The sequence below is a fragment of the Esox lucius genome, chromosome 8, assembly GCF_011004845.1.
Source record: "Esox lucius isolate fEsoLuc1 chromosome 8, fEsoLuc1.pri, whole genome shotgun sequence".
Taxonomy (NCBI): Eukaryota; Metazoa; Chordata; class Actinopteri; order Esociformes; family Esocidae; genus Esox; species Esox lucius.
The window spans coordinates 33226375-33249450 of NC_047576.1; the positions used below are offsets into that span (position 1 = coordinate 33226375).

At 44.2% G+C, this 23076-nt stretch overlaps 1 protein-coding gene across 1 annotated transcript; it reads left to right on the top strand.

Annotated features, from left to right (window-relative positions):
* Positions 1-1140: 1140 nt before the first annotated feature.
* Positions 1141-22389, top strand: si:ch211-262h13.5 (CY domain-containing protein). Its single transcript, XM_010872518.5, has 7 exons — positions 1141-1429; positions 9942-10052; positions 16171-16258; positions 16392-16558; positions 17218-17313; positions 17465-17548; positions 19745-22389. Exons 1-7 carry the CDS (start codon positions 1226-1228, stop codon positions 20183-20185), a joined length of 1191 nt encoding a protein of 396 aa, XP_010870820.1. The 5' UTR covers positions 1141-1225; the 3' UTR covers positions 20186-22389.
* Positions 22390-23076: the final 687 nt, after the last annotated feature.

Below are 23076 nucleotides of genomic sequence, written 5' to 3' on the forward strand. Positions count from 1 at the left end.
CAGTGTTGGAATGCAATGTTTTTAATATTTGATCAGGTGATTAAATGTTCAATTGTCTAAGTGGCATATCATTTAATTTTGTATTTTTAGGTTATGCCATTAACTTCATGCTTTTGGACTACATTCATCGACTTTCAGTAATGTCTGTTGTGCTCTTTTGGACCTGTTCTACTTGTAATTTGTGTTATTGAATCAACTTTTAGGATAAGGGTTAAGTTAGACCTCAGATAATCAATTCCAAGACAAGTTACACTTATATTCCTCCCAACAATGTTTTAAGTCCATAACCACGTCATTACTCTAGAATAAAAAATGTGCTTGTTCCAGGCACCCCCGGAAGAATTTATATTTCTGTAAATAGATGTTGACCTGACCACTACATGATGCTAATTGAAACTTGCCACCTTTCTGCAACAATGCTGTAAAATTGAACAGTAAAGGTCAAAGGAAGTTGTCAGATCTACACCGCAGAACCCACAGGTCTCGGCAAAGAACAGTTTTGCTTGACACTGAAGTTGTTGCTCACCAGTCCACCGCACAATGTACCTTACACAGCATGTTCACATTTGTGTAATATGAATCTATAATAATTGAATCTATGGAAAATGCATAAATGGTAATCCTGTATAAACTTGTGCAAAGGGAGGCCTGTTTCACTTGGTAACATGTAGAGCTCAGATCAACAATTTTGTAATTGCAATAAGCAGCATTTTCAACCATCAACCTCCTAATTATGGCCCTCTACTGTAACACATATAACCAAGCATGGCTACTCAAAGAAAAACTGACCATGGCAGGCATAGTGAGTATGACTGTGCATGTATATGTATGCATATGTCTTATAACTGCACTCAGCAGCTTTCTAAACCACCAGTGTCCCATTCTTGACTGTAACCAAAACATTTAAAACTAATTTTAGAGGCACTTCAGTCTTCAAAATAATGTATTTAATCAAACAATGTTATCAAACAATTTTAATCATTAACCTATATCCAATTAAATGGTATTGGAAAATACCATATATTTATACCACATAACCTTCATTTTCGAAATGAATGACAAAAATGAAGATCAAATGTGTAAGAACTTATTTTCTTGGCTCGGTTTCAAAACCTCTGTTTTCTTTTGGATTCCAAAAGTCACTGACACAATGTAAACAGATGTGATAGAAAAACAAGACACATTTTGCAACGAACTTGAAGTGGAAGTCAAAAATACTAAAACAATGAAAATAGAAATATTTCCCGCGATATTTCTGTTAACAAATCTTTTGTGCGCCTTGGCTCTGATTAAGCTGTCGCCCGTACCATGCAACAACAAACCTGTGGAGAAGCTTTCCAAACTGGCGATCACCTACATCAATGAAGATAGAACCGAGGGATATAAATTTGCCCTCAATAGAATATCCAACGTTCACCTTCACGCTCAGGTAAGTTAACTTGTTTAGTGTTAAACTATGTTGCTGTCTGTGGTTATGAAAATCAACAATCCAAATACGTGGTTGTGATGATTCTATTAAAAAGGCAACATGAATATTTCATTACTGTAACTCATATTAAAGACTGCCTTAGATCGTCGAAGGTACACTTTTTTCAGTATCGCTGTCATATTTTCGTTTTGGAGGCGAAATGTAGGTAAAACCCAGCCCTCTTCTCGGCGAGCAATAAGGGACCGTCGTAACGTGCTCCATTTGCTATTGGTTTTTAATGGAAAAAACGTAATTAGCATAAATGTTATCAAAGAACTACATATACAGTGCCTTCGGAAAGTATGCTGACCCCTTCATTTATTCTACATTTACTTGTGTTAATGTAAAATGTAACAGAAATCTATCAATCTACCCACACATTTTTTTTTTTATGTATTGCAAATGTATTGAAAATTAACATAATTGTGAAGTTAAGGAATTTTAGAATCCAAGATTCTTCCTAGATCTGTCCGTCCAGCCAAACGAAGTAACTGGGCAAGAAGGTTCTTGGTCAGGGAGGTGACCAAGAATCCAATAGCCACTTTTACAGATCTTGAGTTTCTCTGCACAGATGGGAGAACTTGGCGAATCAAGGCTATTGGACCCAGGCTTTCTGTTGGGGACAAAATCCTTGAATCTTTGTACAAAACTGAATAACACAAAATAACTAAGAAATTGGGCACAGTAGGTGCCTTGCATTTCAGTAACAGCCCATTCTGTTACCCAATTGTACTGTCCAATGGTTCTTTCTCTCACCCCACAACAGCCCTGATTGCTTCACTGCACCGTTTGTCACTGCGCCGTTTGAGGTCCTCAATGCCCATACATGCACTGGATGGTCAGCCTGTGGCGTCCGGCTCAATAACCCACGTGACTTGCCCTATCACGCTCACCATCAACGGCTTCCATCGGGAGAGACTGTAACTGCTGATGCTGTCGTCCTCCTTACATCCTGTCATTCTGGTCGACGAGGTGCCGGAAAGCCTGCCTGCCCGTCACATGTGGAGCTACGTCCCGAACATCCCACCTGAGTATGTGGACCTGAGCAGGGTGTTCTCCAGCGAAAAACCAAGCTAGACCTCCGTAGTATGTACAACCTCATGCATATCTGGGAGGGAGACGAGTGGAAGACGCCATTTAGCACGGCATCGGGCCACTATAAATACCTGGTGATGCCATATGGGCTAGCTAACGCACCTGCGGTGTACCAGGCCTTTCTAAACGGGTGTTCCGGGATATGTTGGGGAGGTACGTAGTAGTTTATATAGATGACATCTTGATTTACTCCCCAACATACTCGGAACACATGGCTCACATCTGTGCTGTCCTACAACTTCTCCTCACACATCATCGATATGTAAAGGGGGAGAAGTGTGTTCCACAACCCCACTGTCTCCTTCCTTGGATACCACATTGTTCCGCAGGGCATGCGGATGAAAGAACTGAAGGTGGAGGCGGTGAGGTCATGGCCTGTCCCGAAGACCATCAAAGAACTACAAATCTTCATTGGGTTTGCCAACTTCTACCGCCGGTCCATCCAAGACTTCCGCACCATCACAGCACCACCAACGTCGTTGTTAAAAGGCCAACCTCAACACCCCCTGCTGGACCCCGGACATGGAGTGGGCATTCCTTGACCTTAAGGAAAGGTTCACAACAGCACCACTCCTGAAGCATCCAGACCCCCTCAAGCCCTTCACATTGCAGGTGGAGGTTGAGGTCCCTCCCCTCCCCCCAAGCTACACTTGTGTGCCAATTATTCAAAACTGTCTGCTGCAGAGAGGATGACCCACTACGGCGTGGCTGACCGAGAGCTACTGGCAGTGAAGTTTGCACTAGAGGAGTGTAGACACTGGCTAGAGGGTGCCCGGGAGCCATTTACTGTCCTGACTGATCACCAAAACCGGGTTAGGGCAGCGTGGCGCCTCAACCCCTGCCAGGCCTGCTGGACTCTATTTTTCGAGCGCTTTCAGTTCACCATGACGTACCGCCCCGGTATGAAGAATGTCAGGATGGACGCACTCTCCCGCCTCCACGACCGGGTGGCTGACCTATCAAAAGACACATCCAGGGACATTGACACAGACATTCAGAAGGCAGGGAGACCAGACCCTGCACCAGCAACGTGCCCCCCAGACAAGACCTACATGCCCCAGAGAGTGCGAGGTGGTGACCTACAGTGAGGGAAAATATTATTTGATCCCCTGCTGATTTTGTACGTATGCCCACTGACAAAGAAATGATCAATTATCTCACGGACCTACCACCTGCAGAGGAGAAAACGACCATCGCCATGGTGGTGGACTGGTTCTTGAAGATGGTCAGATTCGTCCCACCACCCTACTGCCCTCAAGGCTGCTGAGATGCTGTTCCAGCAGGTTTTCCAGCCTTCATGTCCAGGCTGGGGGTTGCGGTCAGCCTTAAATCCGGGTTTCACCTGCAGGCCAACGGGCAGGCAGACCGCACCAATCAAGAACTGTGAAAGTTCCTCAGGCCCTACTGTATAGACCGTCCAGGTGAGTGGACCCACTTTCTCCCCAGGGAGAAGTATACCCAAAACTCCCTGCGCCATTCCTCCACAGGTCTGACCGCTGTGGAGGAGTGGTTCAGGAAGTTTGACGAGGTCTGGTCCGCCGCCCACGTCTGCCTGAAGGAGGCCACCCAACGTCAGAAAAAGCAGGTGGACATGCGGTGGGGTGCTACCCCTGAGTACCGCCCAGGCGATAAGGTGTGGTTGTCTACGAGAAGGTAGACGACCTATTATACACCTTGCAGTTAACACCCCCATACGATAATATCTCTCAATTTTTCCACGTCTCTCTTCTCTGGTTGGTGGTTCCTGTTCCACAGAGGGGATCCAGCTCTGCAGGGGCGCCTCCACTCCCGGTGGAGGTAGCTGGATGTCCGGCGTACTGAGTAGAGTTGATCCTGGACTCCAGGCTACGGTGGGGTCGGTTCCAGTACCTGGTGGACTGGGCGGGGTACTGCCTTGAGGAACGCAGCTGGGTCCGGCAGTAGACATCTGTTATCCTTCCTTGACAGCGGACTTCCACGCCCACCGTCCGGACCGGCCTGCTCCTCGACCTCATGGTCACCTGGGGCGCCGGCAGGTGGCAGCATCTGAAGCTGTGCCTAGGAGCGGGGGTACTGTAACATCTGCTCTGTGTGGCACCGCAGCTCCTCTTCTTATCCGGCGCTCAACCTCGCCGGTGTACTAACCACCGGCCAGAGTGTAATGGCAGCAGCACACACCAAGGACGCACCTGTTTTCACTTAGTCACTAGTTTAGTATATATTGGTTTTGTTAGTCATAGTACAGCACAGATTATGGTTTCTTGCGTATGTTGTATTGCTCATTGTCGTCTCTAATACATAAAGAAGTGAACAGTTTCCATTTGAGTTTTGTTTCCTTTTTCCACAGCCTAATTTTTACGCATGCTTGGCACTCTTATCGTCACACCTACATGGCACCAGTACATTATCATTTAAAATTAAAAAATAATTTAAAAAACCCAATAATATCAAAGATATATTTCTATTAAGGTTGATCAGGTCTTTATGGTAGAGTGAAGCCACTCCTGTGTAAAAGGCATATGATATGCCACCTGAAGGACCCTGAGAGCCTGAAGAAAATCTTATGAGACCAAAATCTATTATTAGGACTAAATGCCAAGCACTGTGTCTGGTGAAAACAAGGTACCGCTCCTCAGTAATAACGTGGTGGGAATATCATGCTAAGGGGATGCTCCTCTGCAGCAGGGAGAGACTGGATTAAGGGAAGAATGAACAGGGCAAAAAACAGTGAGGTCCTTGAAGAAAACGTATTTTTGGGACTAGTCTTTGAATGTCCTTGAGTAGCACGGGCAAAGTCTGGATTTGAACTCCTCATCTACAGCTTTGAAAGGAAGAATGGGAGAATTTGCCCAAATTGGGCATACCCAGGAAGATTTAATGTGATTGCTGTCAAAGACACTTCTACAAAGGGTCTAAATACTTATTATTGAATGAAAATGATTGGCCTGGTGGGGTGGTGCATCATTCATGAGGGACATCATTTCTGAGTAATGCCGCGTTCCATTTACCTCAGAAGTCGGAACTTTGAACTGGGAATGACGTCACACCCGAGTTAACCCAAGTTGATCGCATTAAAAAAGTCCAAAGTTGGAAAACAAGATGGACACCCCCAGAAAAGCCTTTGTTGTGCTTGCCCTTTCTGTAAATAGACAACTACAGATCAAATATGATGTCCACCTCAAAAATATAATGGAAGAACAAAGAAGACGGAGAACGTTTGTTTTTCATTGTATTTCATTGCGTAGAAAATGTTTGACCGTGTTCTAATCAGCCATTCCGTGACCAATAGCCTAACCTGTGACCTGGATGGGCGAGTGCCGTTCATAATATTGTTATATATATAAAACTTTTATGTTAATTGTGAATATAACCTTACTATATAATTTATAATCCTAGTCTTCTAAATGGTGTATGATATAACATCCATTGTAATAAATTTACTTAAGATTTCAAAGATGATAAAACTTCACTCTTCCTGAACAAACTTTCTAAGCAGAGCTGCTCAAGTCAAATTACAAGAAATAATACAGTGATAGGTAGTAGATAGGACTGACATTCTTTAGTCAATTACTGTTTTTCTCTGACTCCTGTCAGAGAAAAACAGTAATCACAAGGTCCCGGAAATGTGTTCCGGGACCTTGTGATTTACAAATTAAGCACTGCCCATGCCGTGTGCACTAATGCACCCCCATACCATCAAAGATGCTGTCTTTTGAACTGTGCGCTGATAAGAAGCCGGTTGGTTCCTCTCCTTTTTAGTCCGGAGGATGCAGCATCCATGATTCCGGAAAATAATTTCACATTTTTATTAATCCGACCACAGGATTTTTGTGCCTCAGTCCATCTAAAATGAGCTTGGGCCCAGAGAAGGCAGCAGCGTTTCTGGATCTTGTTTATACAGTGGGGAGAACAAGTATTTGATAACTTGCCGATTTTGCAGGTTTTCTCACTTACAAAGCACGTAGAAGTCTGTAATTTCTATCACAGGTAAAATCCAGAAAATCACATTGTATGATTTTTAAGTAATTAATTAGCATTTTATTGCATGACATAAGTATTTGATACATCAGAAAAGCAGAACTTAATATTTGGTACAGAAACCTTTGTTTGCAATTACAGAGATCATACGTTTCCTGTAGTTCTTGACCAGGTTTGCACACACTGCAGCAGGGATTTTGGCCCACTCCTCGATACAGACCTTCTCCAGATCCTTCAGGTTTTGGGGCTGTCGCTGGGCAATATGGACTTTCAGCTCCTTCCAAAGATTTTCTATTGGGTTCAGGTCTGGAGACTGGCTAGGCCACTCCAGGACCTTGAGATGCTTCTTACGGAGCCACTCGTTAGTTGCCCTGGCTGCTCTTACTGAGGGAAGGAGGTTGTTGGCCAAGATCTTGCGATACATGGCCCATCCATCCTCCCCTCAATACGGGGCAGGCGTCCTGTCCCCTTTGCAGAAAAGCATCCCCAAAGAATGATGTTTCCACCTCCATGCTTCACCACCATTCTTACCGGTAGGTGATCAAATACTTATGTCATGCAATAAAATGCAAATTAATTATTTAAAAATCATACAATGTGGTTTTCTGGATTTTCATTTTAGATTCCGTCTCTCACAGTTGAAGTGTACCTATGATAAAAATTACAGACCTCTACATGCTTTGTAAGTAGGAAAACCTGCAAAATCGGCAGTGTATCAAATACTTTTTCTCCCCACTGTATATGGTTGTTTCTTTGCATGGTAGACTTTGCATGGTAGATGTTTTTTGGGAAATGTTCCTGAGCCCATGCAGTGAGATCCACTACAGAATTGTGTCTGTTGTTAATGCTTTGCCGCCTGAGGGCCCAAAGATCTAGTATTGGTTTTCGGCCCTTGTTCCTTGCGTACAGGGATTTCTCCAGATTCTCTGAATCCTTTAATGATATAATGTACCGGGTATATGATGAGATCACCAAACTCTTTGCAATTTTACGTTGAGAAACGTTATTCTGAAATTGAAGCACTATTTGCCTGCGCAGTCTTTCAAAGAGTGGTGAACCCCTCCCCATTCTCACTTCTGACAGGCCCATCCTCTTTGGAATGATCTTTTTATAGACAATCATGTTAATGACCTGTTGCCAATTGACCTAATTAGTTGGGTGATAGTCCACTAGGTTTCGTTTTTTTGCATTACACAACTTTTGTTGCTTTGTGACATGGTGCATTATCCTGCTGGAAGTAGCCATCAGAGGATGGGTACATGGTGGTCATAAAGGGATGGACATGGTCAGAAACAATACTCTGGTAGGCTGTGGCATTTAAACAATGCCCAATTGGCACTAAGGGGCCTAAAGTGTGCCAAGAAAACATCCCCCACACCATTAAACCACCACCACCAGCCTGCACAGTGGTAACAAGGCATGATGGATCCATGTTCTCATTCTGTTTACGCCAAATTCTGACACTACCATCTGAATGTCTCAACAGAAATCGAGACTCATCAGACCAGGCAACATTCTTCCAGTCTTCAACTGTCCAATTTTGGTGAGCTCGTGCAAATTGTAGCCTCATGTTCCTATTTGTAGTGGAGATGAGTGGTACCCGGTGGGGTCTTCTGCTGTTGTAGCCCATCCGCCTCAAGGTTGTGCGTGTTGTGGCTTCACAAATGCTTTGCTGCATACCTCAGTTGTAACAAGTGGTTATTTCAATCAAAGTTGCTCTTCTATCAGCTTGAATCAGTCGGCCCATTCTCCTCTGACCTTTAGCATCAACAAGGCATTTTTGCCCACAGGACTGCCGCAAACTGGATGTTTATCCCTTTTCACACCATTCTTTGTAAACCCTAGAAATGGTTGTGCGTGAAAAACCCGGTAACTGAGCAGATTGTGAAATACTCAGACCGGCCCGTCTGGCACCAACAACCATGCCACGCTCAAAATTGCTTAAATCACCTTTCTTTCCCATTCTGACATTCAGTTTGGAGTTCAGGAGATTGTCTTGACCAGGACCACACCCCTAAATGCATTGAAGCAACTGCCATGTGATTGGTTGATTAGATAATTGCATTAATGAGAAATTGAGCACGTGTTCCTAATAATCCTTTAGGTGAGTGTATAAATCAGGCAGTTGGTCTATTAAGTGCCTTGGCCGCGAAGAAAGTAAAAAACGTAAAATAAAAACTTAAAGCCGACAATATTGTACAATATGTTTCAGCGTCGTCAAGGTAACATGATAAAATCGCAAATTGCTATCCCATTACTATTCATAGCATTTAGAGCCCTTGCAACCTCTTCCACTCAATCACTTACCAGGTGACGTCAGTTAAATCTGTGAGGGCTCAGGGTTTAGGGGGGACATTGGTATTGGGCCATCGTTTAATTGTTCCATTTTTGTTTTAAAAATCCATTGCTGGTGGCCCTAATAACGTCAGGTTATGTTCACGCTTGTGAAACGTAATTGTGTGCGGGTTTTCACGATTGCAAACATGCATTCGCGTGACCGGGGTTTCTGCAACGTTTTAACAATTTTGGTGGTTGGGCCATCGTTTATTTCTTTCATTTGCGTTTTAAAAATCCATTGCTGGTGGCCCTAATAACATCAGGTTACATTCACGCGTGTGAAACGTAATTGTGTGCGGGTTTTCACGATTGCAAACGTGCATTCGCATGGCTGGGGTTTCTGCAACGTTTTAACAATTTTGGTGGTTGGGTAACAAAACATCAAACTGCAGATTTAGTGTACACGCGAAAAGCTACGGATATCTAGATTTCTATATACACTGTCAATACCCTTTTCGAGAAATTGCCATTTAATGTTCTGAAGAAATTAAAAACATGAATAAAACAAATAACAGAATAGACTAACACATCCTTTAACTTTGGGTAATGTTCAGATAAAAAGTCAGATTCTGGAAGGTCGAGGGTTATTGGATAAATTGGAATGACTGAATATCTGACAAACCTTTAGTGTGTAACGTAGAGATGAAGCCCAATCATATTGAAATAGTAAGCAATGGTTTAGAAACCCCTTCCAAAGGTGCTGCACAAAACCCATAAGTTAAAATGCTAATTATTTTTGGCCAGCTATGTAAACTTTAACATTGTTTGATCCCGCAAAGGTGTTCAATTGGTTATAGGCTATTCCTATTTGTTTTCTAATGCCTCTTAATATGAAAGTGATCTAAAAGTAATCCGATTACAATACTGAGTTTGACTAATCAAAAAGTTGCATTAATGATTACAAATGTGGACCGGTAACTGTAATAGATTACATTTAAAAAGTAACCTAACCAACCCTGTTTGTAACTTAAGCCAATACCATCATTCTGAATTAAGGGAGGTCTAATGTTAGACTTTCCAAGAGATACACTGGCTCATGTTCTATCTGATGTTGTCTGTCTGATGTTTCTTTTCATTGCCTTAGGGTCCAGCTGGAAATGTCTACTACCTCCTTCTAGATGTGTTGGAGACCAAATGTCATGTCAGAAGCCCCAAACCTTGGAAACGATGTGATGTCAGGCCCTTTATGGAAACAGTATGTATCGCTGATAATATAATTAATAAAAAAAATTATCACACATCCACAGACACATGCATGCCCACACACACACAACTAAACAGCAGCAGGTATTTTTCTTCCAACTTTATTATTTCAAAAGGTTTTATTTCACAGCGCTTGGAACAAAATGTACATATTGGTATGTGCATCAAAACACAATGAAGAAAGGAAAGAAGGCTCCATAAGGATGATTGATTTTCAGAAGAAAATGACATAAGCTTAAGAATTAATAACGTTGGTATTATACTTTCCAAGAACTGCCACCTTAACGTGGTGGAGGGGTTTGAGTACCCGAGTGACCCTAGGAGCTATGTTGTCTGGGGCTATATGCCCCTGGTAGGGTCTCCCAAGGCAAACAGGTCTTAGGCGACGGGTCAGACTAAGAGCGGTTCAAAACCCCTTAATGAAGAATTCAATTTTGAGTACCGTGACGTCGCCCGGTATGGCGCAGCCGGGGCCCCACCCCGGAGCCAGGCCCGGGGTTGGGGCTCGAATGCGAGCGCCTGGTGGCCGGGCCTTCCCCCATGGGGCCCGGCCGGGCTCAGCCCGAACGGGTGACGTGGGGCCGCCCTCCCGTGGGCTCACCACCCACAGGAGGGACCATAAGGGGCCGGTGCAAAGAGGATCGGGCGGCAGTCGAAGGCAGGGGCCTAGACAACCCGATCTCTGGACACGGAAACTGGCTCTAGGGACGTGGAATGTCACCTCGCTGGCGGGGAAGGAGCCTGAGTTAGTGCGTGAGGTTGAGAGGTTCCGATTAGAGGTAGTCGGGATCACCTCTATGCACGGCTTGGGCTCTGGAACCACACTCCTTGAGAGAGGATGGACTCTTCACCACTCTGGAGTTGCCCATGGTGAGAGGCGGCGGGCTGGTGTGGGTTTGCTCATAGCTCCCCAGCTCTGCCGCCATGTGTTGGAGTTTACCCCGGTGAACGAGAGGGTCGTTTCCCTGCGCCTACGGGTCGGGGATAGGTCTCTCACTGTTGTTTGTGCCTACGGGCCTAACGGCAGTGCAGAGTACCCGACCTTCTTGGAGTCTCTGGGAGGGGTGCTGGAAAGTGCTCCGACTGGGGACTCTATTGTTCTACTGGGGGACTTCAACGCCCACGTGGGCAACGACAGTGACACCTGGAGGGGCGTGATTGGGAGGAACGGCCCCCCTGATCTGAACCCGAGTGGTGTTCAGTTATTGGACTTCTGTGCTAGTCACAGTTTGTCCATAATGAACACCATGTTCAAACATAAGGGTGTCCATCAGTGCACGTGGCACCAGGACACCCTAGGCCGCAGGTCGATGATCGACTTCGTTGTCGTCTCATCTGACCTGCGGCCGTATGTCTTGGACACTCGGGTGAAGAGAGGGGCGGAGCTGTCAACTGATCACCACCTGGTGGTGAGTTGGATCCGATGGCGGGGGAGGAAGCTGGACAGACTCGGCAGGCCCAAGCGTACTGTAAGGGTCTGCTGGGAACGTCTGGCCGAGTCTCCTGTCAGAGAGATCTTTAACTCCCACCTCCGGCAGAGCTTCGACTGGATCCCGAGGGAGGTTGGAGATATTGAGTCCGAGTGGACCATGTTCTCCACCGCCATTGTCGAAGCGGCCGCTCGGAGCTGTGGCCGTAAGGTCTCCGGTGCCTGTCGAGGCGGCAATCCCCGAACCCGGTGGTGGACACCGGTAGTAAGGGATGCCGTCAAGCTGAAGAAGGAGTCCTATCAGGCCTGGTTGGCTTGTGGGACTCCTGAGGCAGCTGACGGGTACCGACAGGCCAAGCGGGCTGCAGCCCGGGTGGTTGTGGAGGCAAAAACTCGGGCCTGGGAGGAGTTCGGTGAGGCCATGGAGAAGGACTTTCGGCTGGCCTCGAAGAGATTCTGGCAAACCATCCGGCGCCTCAGGAGAGGGAAACAGTGCCCTACCAACGCTGTTTACAGTAGAGGTGGGCAGCTGTTGACCTCAACTGAGGATGTCGTCGGGCGGTGGAAGGAGTACTTCGAGGATCTTCTCAATCCCGCTGACATGTCTTCCATTGAGGAAGCAGAGGATGAGGGCTCAGAGGTGAACTCGTCCATCACCCGGGCTGAAGTCACAGAGGTGGTCAAGAAACTCCTCGGTGGCAAGGCACCGGGGGTGGATGAGATCCGCCCTGAGTACCTCAAGTCTCTGGATGTTGTGGGGCTGTCTTGGTTGACACGCCTGTGCAACATCGCGTGGCGGTCGGGGACAGTGCCTCTGGGATGGCAGACCGGGGTGGTGGTCCCTCTTTTTAAGAAGGGGGACCGGAGGGTGTGTTCCAACTACAGGGGGATCACACTTCTCAGCCTGCCCGGGAAAGTCTATGCCAGGGTTCTGGAGAGGAGAATACGGCCGATAGTAGAACCTCGGATTCAGGAGGAACAGTGTGGTTTTCGTCCGGGCCGTGGAACACTGGACCAGCTCTATACCCTCTACGGGGTGTTGGAGGGTTCATGGGAGTTTGCCCAACCAATCCACATGTGTTTTGTGGATTTGGAGAAGGCATTCGACTGTGTCCCTCGCGGCATCTTGTGGAGGGTGCTTGGGGAATATGGGGTCCTGGGTCCTTTGCTAAGGGCTGTCAGGTCCCTATACAACCGAAGCAGGAGCTTGGTCCGCATTGCCGGCAGTAAGTCAGACTTGTTCCCAGTGCATGTTGGACTCCGGCAGGGCTGCCCTTTGTCACCGGTTCTGTTTGTAATTTTTATGGACAGAATTTCTAGGCGCAGCCAGGGGCCGGAGGGTGTCAGGTTTGGGGACCACACGATTTCGTCTCTGCTCTTTGCAGATGATGTTGTCGTGTTGGCCCCTTCTAACCAGGACCTTCAGCATGCACTGGGACGGTTTGCAGCCGAGTGTGAAGCGGTGGGGATGAAAATCAGTACCTCCAAATCCGAGGCCATGGTCCTCAGTCGGAAAAGGGTGGCTTGCCCACTTCAGGTTGGTGGAGAGTGCCTGCCTCAAGTGGAGGAGTTTAAGTATCTAGGGGTCTTGTTCACGAGTGAGGGAAGGATGGAACGGGAGATTGACAGACGGATCGGTGCAGCTTCTGCAGTAATGCAGTCGATGTATCGGTCTGTCGTGGTGAAGAAAGAGCTGAGCCGCAAGGCGAAGCTCTCGATTTACCAGTCAATCTACGTTCCTACTCTCACCTATGGTCATGAGCTTTGGGTCATGACCGAAAGGACAAGATCCCGGATACAGGCGGCCGAAATGAGTTTTCTCCGCAGGGTGGCTGGGCGATCCCTTAGAGATAGGGTGAGAAGCTCGGTCACCCGGGAGGAGCTCAGAGTAGAGCCACTGCTCCTCCACATCGAGAGGGGTCAGCTGAGGTGGCTTGGGCATCTTTTTCGGATGCCTCCGGAACGCCTTCCTGGGAAGGTGTTCCGGTCCCGTCCCACCGGGAGGAGACCCCGGGGAAGACCTAGGACACGCTGGAGGGACTATGTCTCCCGGCTGGCCTGGGAACGCCTCGGTGTCCCCCCGGAAGAGCTAGAGGAAGTGTCTGGGGAGAGGGAAGTCTGGGCATCCCTGCTTAGACTGCTGCCCCCGCGACCCGGCCCCGGATAAGCGGGAGAAGATGGATGGATGGTATTATACTTAATCACTTTGGTCATAGAAAAAAAGATTCAGATCTGTTATTGGTAACTTTCAGTCTGGCTAGGGAAATGGGCGCTTACCTGACTCCATGCTGTCTCCATATCAGCTGCCACATGTTGCTTAGCTACACCTGCTGGGACTATCAATCAATCAATTAAGCCCTTTTTACATCAGCAATTGTCATAAAGTGCTTTTACAAAACACCCAGCCTGAAACCCCAAGGAGCATCAACAACAGTGGTGAAGCACAGTGGCTAGGAAAAACTCCCTAAGAGGGGCTGAAAGTTAGATGGACAAGGACTGGGACAACCTGGAGGGGAATGGTCAGCAGAGTGGCAGGTGAAATAATCAGGTATCGTCTTGATCTGCAACACAACCAGGAGGATTTTGGACATGGACAGCAACAAGTCTTTTGAGCCTGATACTCCAGAGATGTGGGCCAAGACTTCATGTCTTCCAAAGTGTAACCGGAGCATGAGACAAGGAAAACTTAGAGAGCGCATCCCTTAGATTTACAGTGGAGAAGGAGAACTGACCCTACTCATCTGGCACAATAATATAGCAGCGTAAGACCTTGGAGCTGAGACGGGGTGGGGTCCAGTGACACTGTGACCCTACCAGGGGAAGGCCCCAGACAGGGCCCAACAGGCAGGAAGTCAGTCCACCCACATTGCCAAGCATCAACCAAAGGGACCCCCACCAACCGCAACCACCCTAAAATGAGGGCAGAGTATTGCCAGCAGAGTTCACTCCAATTGCACGATGGGCGCAACTGAGAGACAACAATTAGTCAGTGACTCCACCCCCGAATAGCATTGGAGAGAAGGCGTCCCAATGACGATGAGAGCCCACCTGGGAAGACAGCAAGGATGGACAGTATCAAGCCTTTCCTTTCACATTCACACCTCTGGGTCAGACTACACTTAGTCATAGACCATACTGAAGAGATTATTCTTCAGTAGACCCTTGAAAGTTTGGACCAGTCTGCATGTCTAACCTTAATTCACAGTAGTGGAGCTCTATGAGAGAATGCCTTGCATCCGGCTGTTTGTTTAAAAATTCTAGGTACAATTAGAAGGCCTGCATTTTGCGATCTTAGGTAACTCATAGGTATGTATGGCTGGATCATTTCAGCGAGGTAACTATGTTTATTTACTCTTCTCTTCTGCATGATATACAGGTCTGGATATATTAGGTCTGGAAATATTTGGACACTGACACAATTTTCATAATTTTGGCTTGTACACCACCACAATGGATTTTAAATGAAACAACCAAGATGCAATAGAAGGGCAGACTTTCAGCTTTAATTCAAGGGGTTGAACAAAAATATTGTATGAAACGTTTAGGAATTGCAACCATTTTTAATACACAGACCCCTTATTTTTGGTGCCCAAATGGAATTGGACAAATTAACACAATCATAAATCAAATGTTCATTTTTATTACTTTGTCGAGAATCCTTTGCAGGCAATAACTGCTTGAAGTCTGAAATGCATGAACATCACCAAACGCTGGGTTTCCTCCTTTGTGATCATTTCCCAGGCCTTTACTGCAGCTGTCTATAGTTGTTGTTTGTTCATGGGTCTTTCTGCCTTAAGTTTTGTCTTCAGCAAGTTAAATGCATGCTTGATCGGGTTGAGATCAGGTGATTGACTCTGCCATTGCAGAGTATTCCACTTCTTTGCATTAAAAAACTCCTGGGTTGCTTTTACAGTATGTTTTGTGTCATATTCCATCTGTAAAGTGAAGCGCCGTCCGATCAACTTTGCTGGATCTTGGTGAATCTGAGCAGACAATATATCCCTATACACTTCAGAATTCATCCGGCTGCTTCTGTCACATCATCAATCTTAGTTTAGTTGATCTTAATTTAATCTGTCCAAAGAATGCTTTTCCAGAACTGGGCTGGCTTTTTTTGATGTTTTTTGGCAAAGTGTTTTGGCAAAGTCTAATCTTACCTTTCTATTCTTGAGGCTTATGAATGGTTTGCACCTTGTGGTGAACACTCTGTATTTGCTCTTGTGAAGTCTTCTCTTTATGGTAATCTTGGATAATGGTATGTTACTTATTATGCCCTCAATGAAGTCCATTGGATTTGATCCACTGGATTTTGATCCACTGGATTTTGATCCACTGTAATATAAACATATTTGAATGGACTTGGACTTTCTTTGTGTTCCTGTTTGGGCTTAATAAACACTCACTGTAGCCAACAGCATTGAAAGTGTTAGTAATAAAACACAGTGGTGTAGAAGAGAAGTTTGGAAACCAAGAAACATTTTAATCCAAGTGGCCTCAGCATTCAGCTTTCAGAATTCAGTATAGAAACACCATGTTTAGAACATGCTCAAATTGGCCTCTCCACTTGTTTTTTTTATATTTTTTTATATTCTCCAGAACTACTGGAATTGTCCCTGAGATTGGATGAATTTTCGTTCAAGTAATAATTATTTGATTGGTGACGACGACATTTACCTTGCAGCAAATCTCTGGGAGCTGCAACACTACAATTCTTCACACAGCCGGAGGATACTCCTACCTCTACAGCTATGACTGTACACTGATGCCTGGTACTGTACCTTTCTTGAACCTGACCTTTATATGTGAACATGACAGAAGGGAAAACTTTTCTGTTCAAGCCTGTGCAGAATATAATGGACCTAACTGAGCCCTTTCCTTGACTCTTCCCTCTCTCCTCCACAGACCCTCCAGAAAAACTGCAGCAAACCTGTCCAACCTGCCCCCTGCTTCTACCTGTAGACAGCCCTAAGGCGGTGCACGCTGCTGGGTTGACCCTACTCAGATTTAATACCCAGAGCACTCTGCCCACCAGCATGGCCCTGCAGAACCTCACCAGGGCCTCTGTACAGGTAGCTAATAGACCAGGGCCTAGTTTCACAAAAGAAGAGAACGAAAAAATAATTTGGACCATCATAGTAGCACCATTACATCTCTGAGCTACTGTATTTCCCAAAACCCTTGATGCAGAAGTTGCACTAGAAAACATGTACACGGACTTTGAGGGTTTACAACATCCTTCAAACCTAACCAGGACAGGATTGAAGTGGTTTGTAACTTAAGACAATGCCACAATTCTGAATCTAATGTTGGCCTTTTCAAAAGATACACATGTTGTATTTGATGTTGTATCTGTTCTGTCGTCTTTTCTTTTGAGACATCATTTAACAATGATAAATTAAGTCTATGAGAAAAGGTGGTTTGCACATGTAAATTAATATTGTTTGTTTCAAATTTTAATAACATTAAACCTTTCGTTGTTGAAAACCACTGATAACAGAAAATGTGTTTTGTTATGTATAGCGCCTCGTTTGAACATTGCAAATGTTTCCCTCTATATCATTTATGATGTGTAACAGCATGGGTGCAATGAAATAACAATTCTAAGAGTTAGTTCTTCATTACAGAGTAAAATATAAGGGTCTCAATTGAGCCAATGTGCAGCCATAGGTGTGTGTACTGTTGGTGATCCCACAAGCTGATATTTTCTGAAATGTTCTGTTTTCCCCAGAATAAGCCAGTTCCAGCCACCTATGTGGAGTACACCGTTCAAGAGTGTCGCAAGGCATATGTGGGCATGTGTGTCCCGGCAGACAAGCGTGGAGACGTACGTGTGTGCTAGAACCTATGGACACATTTAGTATCAGTAAATGAGGATAAAATACAATGGAGCTACAAAACTGTTGTTTTCCTTCAGTCTATCAATGCTAAATTACATTTCTTCCACTTACATTGTGTTACGACCCTTTCCTTTGTAGCCAGCTGGGTTCTGTATGGGGGCGGTGTATGGAGATATCGGCCAACCAGATGTGGAGGTGTCTTGTGAAATATTCCACCCACAGGTATTATCAGTATGCCTCCAGTGTATCTGTTAGTTTGTTGTTCTGTTCAGTTCTAGGAACCAAATCTGTGTTAGTCATAAATGAGGCAGATTACCAGGTTTATGCTTTTGTGCGCTTTGTAAAATGTCTGAGGGGAATGCTGCTGTTTTATGTTTCATCTATATTCCTTTCACATTAGAATGCCAGGATGGTTGCAGTCACTTTTCTACATAGACATGATTCTCCCAATATTTGTGGCATCCTAGTTTTTATTGTCATTGAAGTAGATGGAAATTCAGAGAGGCTAGCAAATATGGAACACTTTGGGTCTTTATGTGCCAATGAAGGTGCATTGTTCATGAAATAACACCATTTTAAGAGTAAAATACGACAAAGTACTTAAGGGTCTTGTAGTTACCTTAACTAGGGGGAACGGGCAGATTGCCTAAATTATCCCAATTTACAGTGTGGATTCTCTTGCCAAAACCAAATTAAAAACAGCCTTAAGATTTGTGTCTTTGGGAGGAGTATGTAGCCAGGTTATGTCCATCGCAAGGTGTTTGAAGGAGTTGGACGGTTTCAATTTCCAAACAGCAGTAGCTCACCTTGGCCAAGATCCATGGCAAATGCTGACATACTCTGCTGATATCCCAAACAAGCCTGTGCAATAGGGTCTCCCGTTGTGTGTGTTTCATAATACCAGCTGCATGAAATGTAGGTTTGCAAAACATTGGTGTCTTAACACAAAATCTCCAGGACAAGAGCCCAGAAAGCCTGGGTAGGGTGACGCCTCTTGTTTTAAGAAAATTGTTGGGTTGATTTTCTAGGGAACTAGTCAAAAGATCTCCAAAGTTCTAGATTAAACAAATTACATTGGCCTACACATATAGCTGTGTTTTGCTTAAAAATATATATATTAGGCTTATTTAGGATGTTCAAACAGTCTGTATTTATAACTGTGCATGTTATAAGTGTATAAAACCTGTTATGTTTTAATAACATAATTTTCTACTTTGTTATGGTATGAACCTCTTGGCTAACATGTGAGAACAATTACATATAATAGCATTTTTATTACTTCTTAGTGCTGTAGGCTATGTATCCTGTACATTTGTCAAAGGCATTGAAGGTCCTCAAGAACACAATGGCCTCCATCATTCTCAAATGGAAGTTTGGAACCAACAACGCTCTTCCTAGAGCTGGCTGCACTGAGCAATCAGGGGAGAAGGGACTTGGTCAGGGAGGAGACCAAAAAAACACTGGCCACTATGACAGAGTTCTAGAGATCCTGTTTTTAGATGGGTGAACCTTCCAAAAGGACAACCATCTCCGGAGCACTCCTGCAATCAGTCCATTATGGTAGAGTGGCCAGACGGAAGCCACTCGGTAAAAGGCACATGACTGCTGTGAGTCCTTTAGGCAGCTTTTGCCTAACTCCAAGTGGGCTGTTATGTGCCTTTCCTGAGAAATTTATTTTGTCTGTAACTCTGGAGCATTGTCAGAGTGACCAACTGGTTCTTGGTCACCTCTCTTACCAAGGCCTTGCTCCCCTGATGATCAATTTGGCCAGGCAGTTAGCGCTAGGACGAGTATTGCTGGTTCCAAACGTCTTGGAGAGAAAGGAACCAGGCGCAGGCAGAGTGGCAGTCGATGTCGTCATTTTAATTGAAAAGAACACCGAGCACTGAAAACACTAAACGAAACAAAAGGTACAAACCAAAACGATTTTCACCACGGACGAGAACAAAACGTAGACAAGCAACAATGACCAACAAATGAGGGGAGCAGAGGAGCAACATTTAAACACATACAAATGACCGGATTGGGACCTGGTGTGAGTGATAATCAAAGACACAAGACAAGTCTGGGATGTGTTCATGAAGGGAAAGTAAACCGGGAAAAGCAGGAGATGACAGGGCTGTCCGTCACCTCTCTGTCACACTTGGGGACTTTCAATGCTGCATAAATGTTTTGATACCCTTCCCAAGATCTGTTCCTCGACATAATCCTGTCTCAGAGCTCTACAGCTTAGACCTCATGGCTTAGTTTTAGCTCTGACTTGTGCTGTCATTTATAAGAGGGTTCATATATAAAGAAAATCTGTATCTTAACTTACAGCAATTGGCAGAGTTTGGACTAGGTGAAGGGATATTAGTGTCCCAATTGTTTTATTGTATTTTATTGTTTAATTGTGTTGTCTTTTACCATCCTCTCTAGGGCACAGATGTTGTTTATGATGCGACTCGCCCTCAACCACCAATGATCTCTGAAGTTGCTACCTTAGTTCCCGACATTCCCATCTCAGTTACAAAAGTCCCTGTCATCATCCCCTCCAGCTCCACAGCATCCCCGCCTATTCTGGATGACTCCCAACCACCACTCTTTGACTTTGTGCCACCGTCCTCCAGTGAGTCTCAGGAGACTCCAGGTTTTCCATTGTCTCCCTACTCTCCAGGAGTTCCAGATTCATCCTCTGAGGAGTATGGAGGAACTGTAGTCCGGCCGCCCTTCAACTTCCGTTACCGTCCCCTACGCAGACGGAGGCATTCCTCAGTGACAGCCAAGCCCCCTCACACCCCTGTCTTCCTGGCTGAGTTCCCCAGCTCACCTTCTCCTTTCCGATCCTGCCCCGGTCTTTCTCGCTACACTACCGCGTAGACTAGGCAACGGCCAGGGCTTTCTTTAGTTTGGTCTTTAGTTTGACCTTCTTGCAAAAATGAATACATTTCTCAATGCAATGTTTCACAGTTCCTAAATTATGTAGAGATTACTTTGAATTGTTTTGGGTAAATCAGGATCTGAATCTTTGGAAGGTTGCTTTTTCCAATTGAAGCTTTGGCCACAACTGTGAGTATAGAGGACCAGTCAACAACATTATTTGTGCACGAGTACACCCTATATATACAGTTTTACTGTCCCGTTAAGGTACGTTAAATCCTAACAATAATTGACTGAATGGATTTGGTTAATAATTTTGTTATTTTTCTGAATTTAAATTGACAAAGATTAACTGGCACCTGGAATTTAAACACACCCAATAAATTATGAAGACAACAGAAAGGTTGCAATTCGCTAATAATAGTATTTCTATCAACACCTCTTAACAATTTGCAATTGGGGGAAACACATTATAACACAAACTGCTATATACTAGTACTACATGCTAGTATCAGCCTTTTGGTTTTATTGATTCAGAGAATATATCTAAATAATTTTGTTCAAAATCATAGTAATAGCTATATATTATAATAATCATCTCCAAAATATGTAAATCTACCTCACCAGCCAATTTGCTAGCCACCAGTAGTTTGTTCCCACAAATAGTTGTTGTAAAGTAAATTGTTGTTTCAAAGTAAAAAACAACTGTTAAATACCATGGAATGTTTAGTATATGTTATGTTATTGTTGTTTTTAAGTGTTTGTACATAGTGCTAACATGAACGTAGCATTTGCCAGTGCAACTCAAGAATGACCCGGATTGTCTTGAATGTTGCTAATTTCATCTGGTATTTCCTGTGAAATTCTGTTGAATTTCTGATTCAGTGTATGTTTGATATTTTAGTTGGTAATGACATCTCTCCTATGCAAACGTATTCTGAAGTTAATAGTTATTTCTTCTGTAAGTTATATTTCTGAGGGTTCTTTGAGACTTAAGTTCAGACATTTTAATCTGATATAAAACATTAATTAAACAGACTTGCAAAGTTGACTCTATATTACATTTTTGTCTCGCTGTTGGAGTGATTGTCTGCGCTGCAATTGGAGTGCAGCGCAGACACATCTTTGACACAATACTTTTGATCGCCTTTGAAAGACATTTCATACTTTTAAGTTTCCTACTGCACATCCCTAACCCAGGAAAGGACTTCAATCAGAAGTTGGCCCAGTCGTTCATAACCATTTAATTTCCTGTGGCCTTATATAGCCCAGTATTCCCATTACTAACCATATAATGCAATTCTTTGCAAATTTTTTGCTAAAAATTGACAATTAGGCCAAAATCATGGAAAGTTTTCGCAGTGTGATTGTGATGCAGAAGGTCATGAATTTGAGCTGAGGCTTCCCTGGTGATAAACAAAGGCAAAGTCTGAGTTTGACATGTTGACAGATTTTGATGCTATCTTGCCTTTTGCTAAGATCGTCACTTTGTGAGGCAGACAATATTGCCTTTTCATATCCCACTGTACTCTTCAGTTCCGCTCACCACTTCCACTCTCAACTTTGTTAACCCCATGATTTTCTCATTGTCATATAGTGTAGAGCAGTGGGAATTTCTTTTCCATCAGGCTCAGTGTAGTGTGGAGGGAATCCACATAAGGTACAGAAAAGAAAACCAGAGAAAACACAAGTTAAAATTCAAATGACATATTACAATATCTCAATTTACAGCACTCCCAGGGTGAAGCCAGTCTTTCAGAAGATTTATTACAGTATCAGAAGGTTTGTTAAAATATATTTTCATATACATGTAATACCCTAGGGTGAAGTCTGGCTTTCAGAAGGTTTATTACAATATCTCTTCATATAATACCCTAGGGTGAAGCCTGGCTTTCAGAAGGTTTATTACAATATCTCTTCATATAATACCCCAGGGTTAAGCCTCTTTTCAGAAGGTTTATTACAATAACTCTGTTTATATGATACCCCAGGGTTAAGCCTCTTTTCAGAAGGTTTATTACAATATCTCTGTTTATATGATACCCCAGGGTTAAGCCTCTTTTCAGAAGGTTTATTACAATATCTCTGTTTTTATGATACCTCGGGATTCAGCCTGGCTTTCAGAAGGTATATTTTGCACTCACAGATTAGCTGTCTGTGGTGCTGAGCTTTAGTTCTGGTTTGTGCTTTCCTTGTGTTCTTTTCTGCTCACTGTGAGAAAGCAAACCAATAAAAGGATGCTCTTCAGCCCTGTGCCTCATGTCCTGCCTTTTATAGTAACAGTTATTACATTTGATGCATATCAGGTGTGAGACATTAGTCTCTGAGGAGAAAAAAGAGAAAAGATGTACAAAGAAGATTTAAGTTTAGAAGAGGTCCATTGTGTCATTCAGTCTACTTATTCCACTGTACTTGACTGTTGATGACTATTGATTCTTGGTGTTCTTTTTATCAGTGAGTGACACTTCGGACATAAAACCTCTGGGTCACCCTAAAGGTTAAAGTTTTTCAAAGCAAAGCAAAGCAAATACTGGAAAGGTAGCAAGGAGATTATGTTATCACCGTGGTCATTGGATGATTCCCAGTAAACAGACATGGCCCTGTGGACCCAAATGCCCCTTTCTCACAAGTGAATCATTGATAACACTAGATTAACTGTATGTTGGTCACAGGATCTCTGAGACACACATATGTATGTGTATTCCATTCATTCTTACAGAAGAATTTAATGCTCATCGTCTGTTCAAATAGATTACCCTGGCTGACTAGCCTGGCCCAAGTGACACAGTGAGGAAGAGCGGCAAAGAGGACATCAGCTGTGTCAGTCACAGCTGAAATAACATTTCATAATATATAAACGTTGGACCTTAAAATCTATATTTTGTTTGATA

Bases quoted from the DNA above. Each gene is read 5' to 3' on its own strand.
- si:ch211-262h13.5 (XM_010872518.5), top strand. From the start codon at position 1,226: ATGAAAATAGAAATATTTCCCGCGATATTTCTGTTAACAAATCTTTTG. The intron at 16,559-17,217 runs GTAGCTAATAGA...TGTTTTCCCCAG, and splicing joins TCACCAGGGCCTCTGTACAG to AATAAGCCAGTTCCAGCCAC. The intron at 17,549-19,744 runs GTATTATCAGTA...CATCCTCTCTAG, and splicing joins GTGAAATATTCCACCCACAG to GGCACAGATGTTGTTTATGA.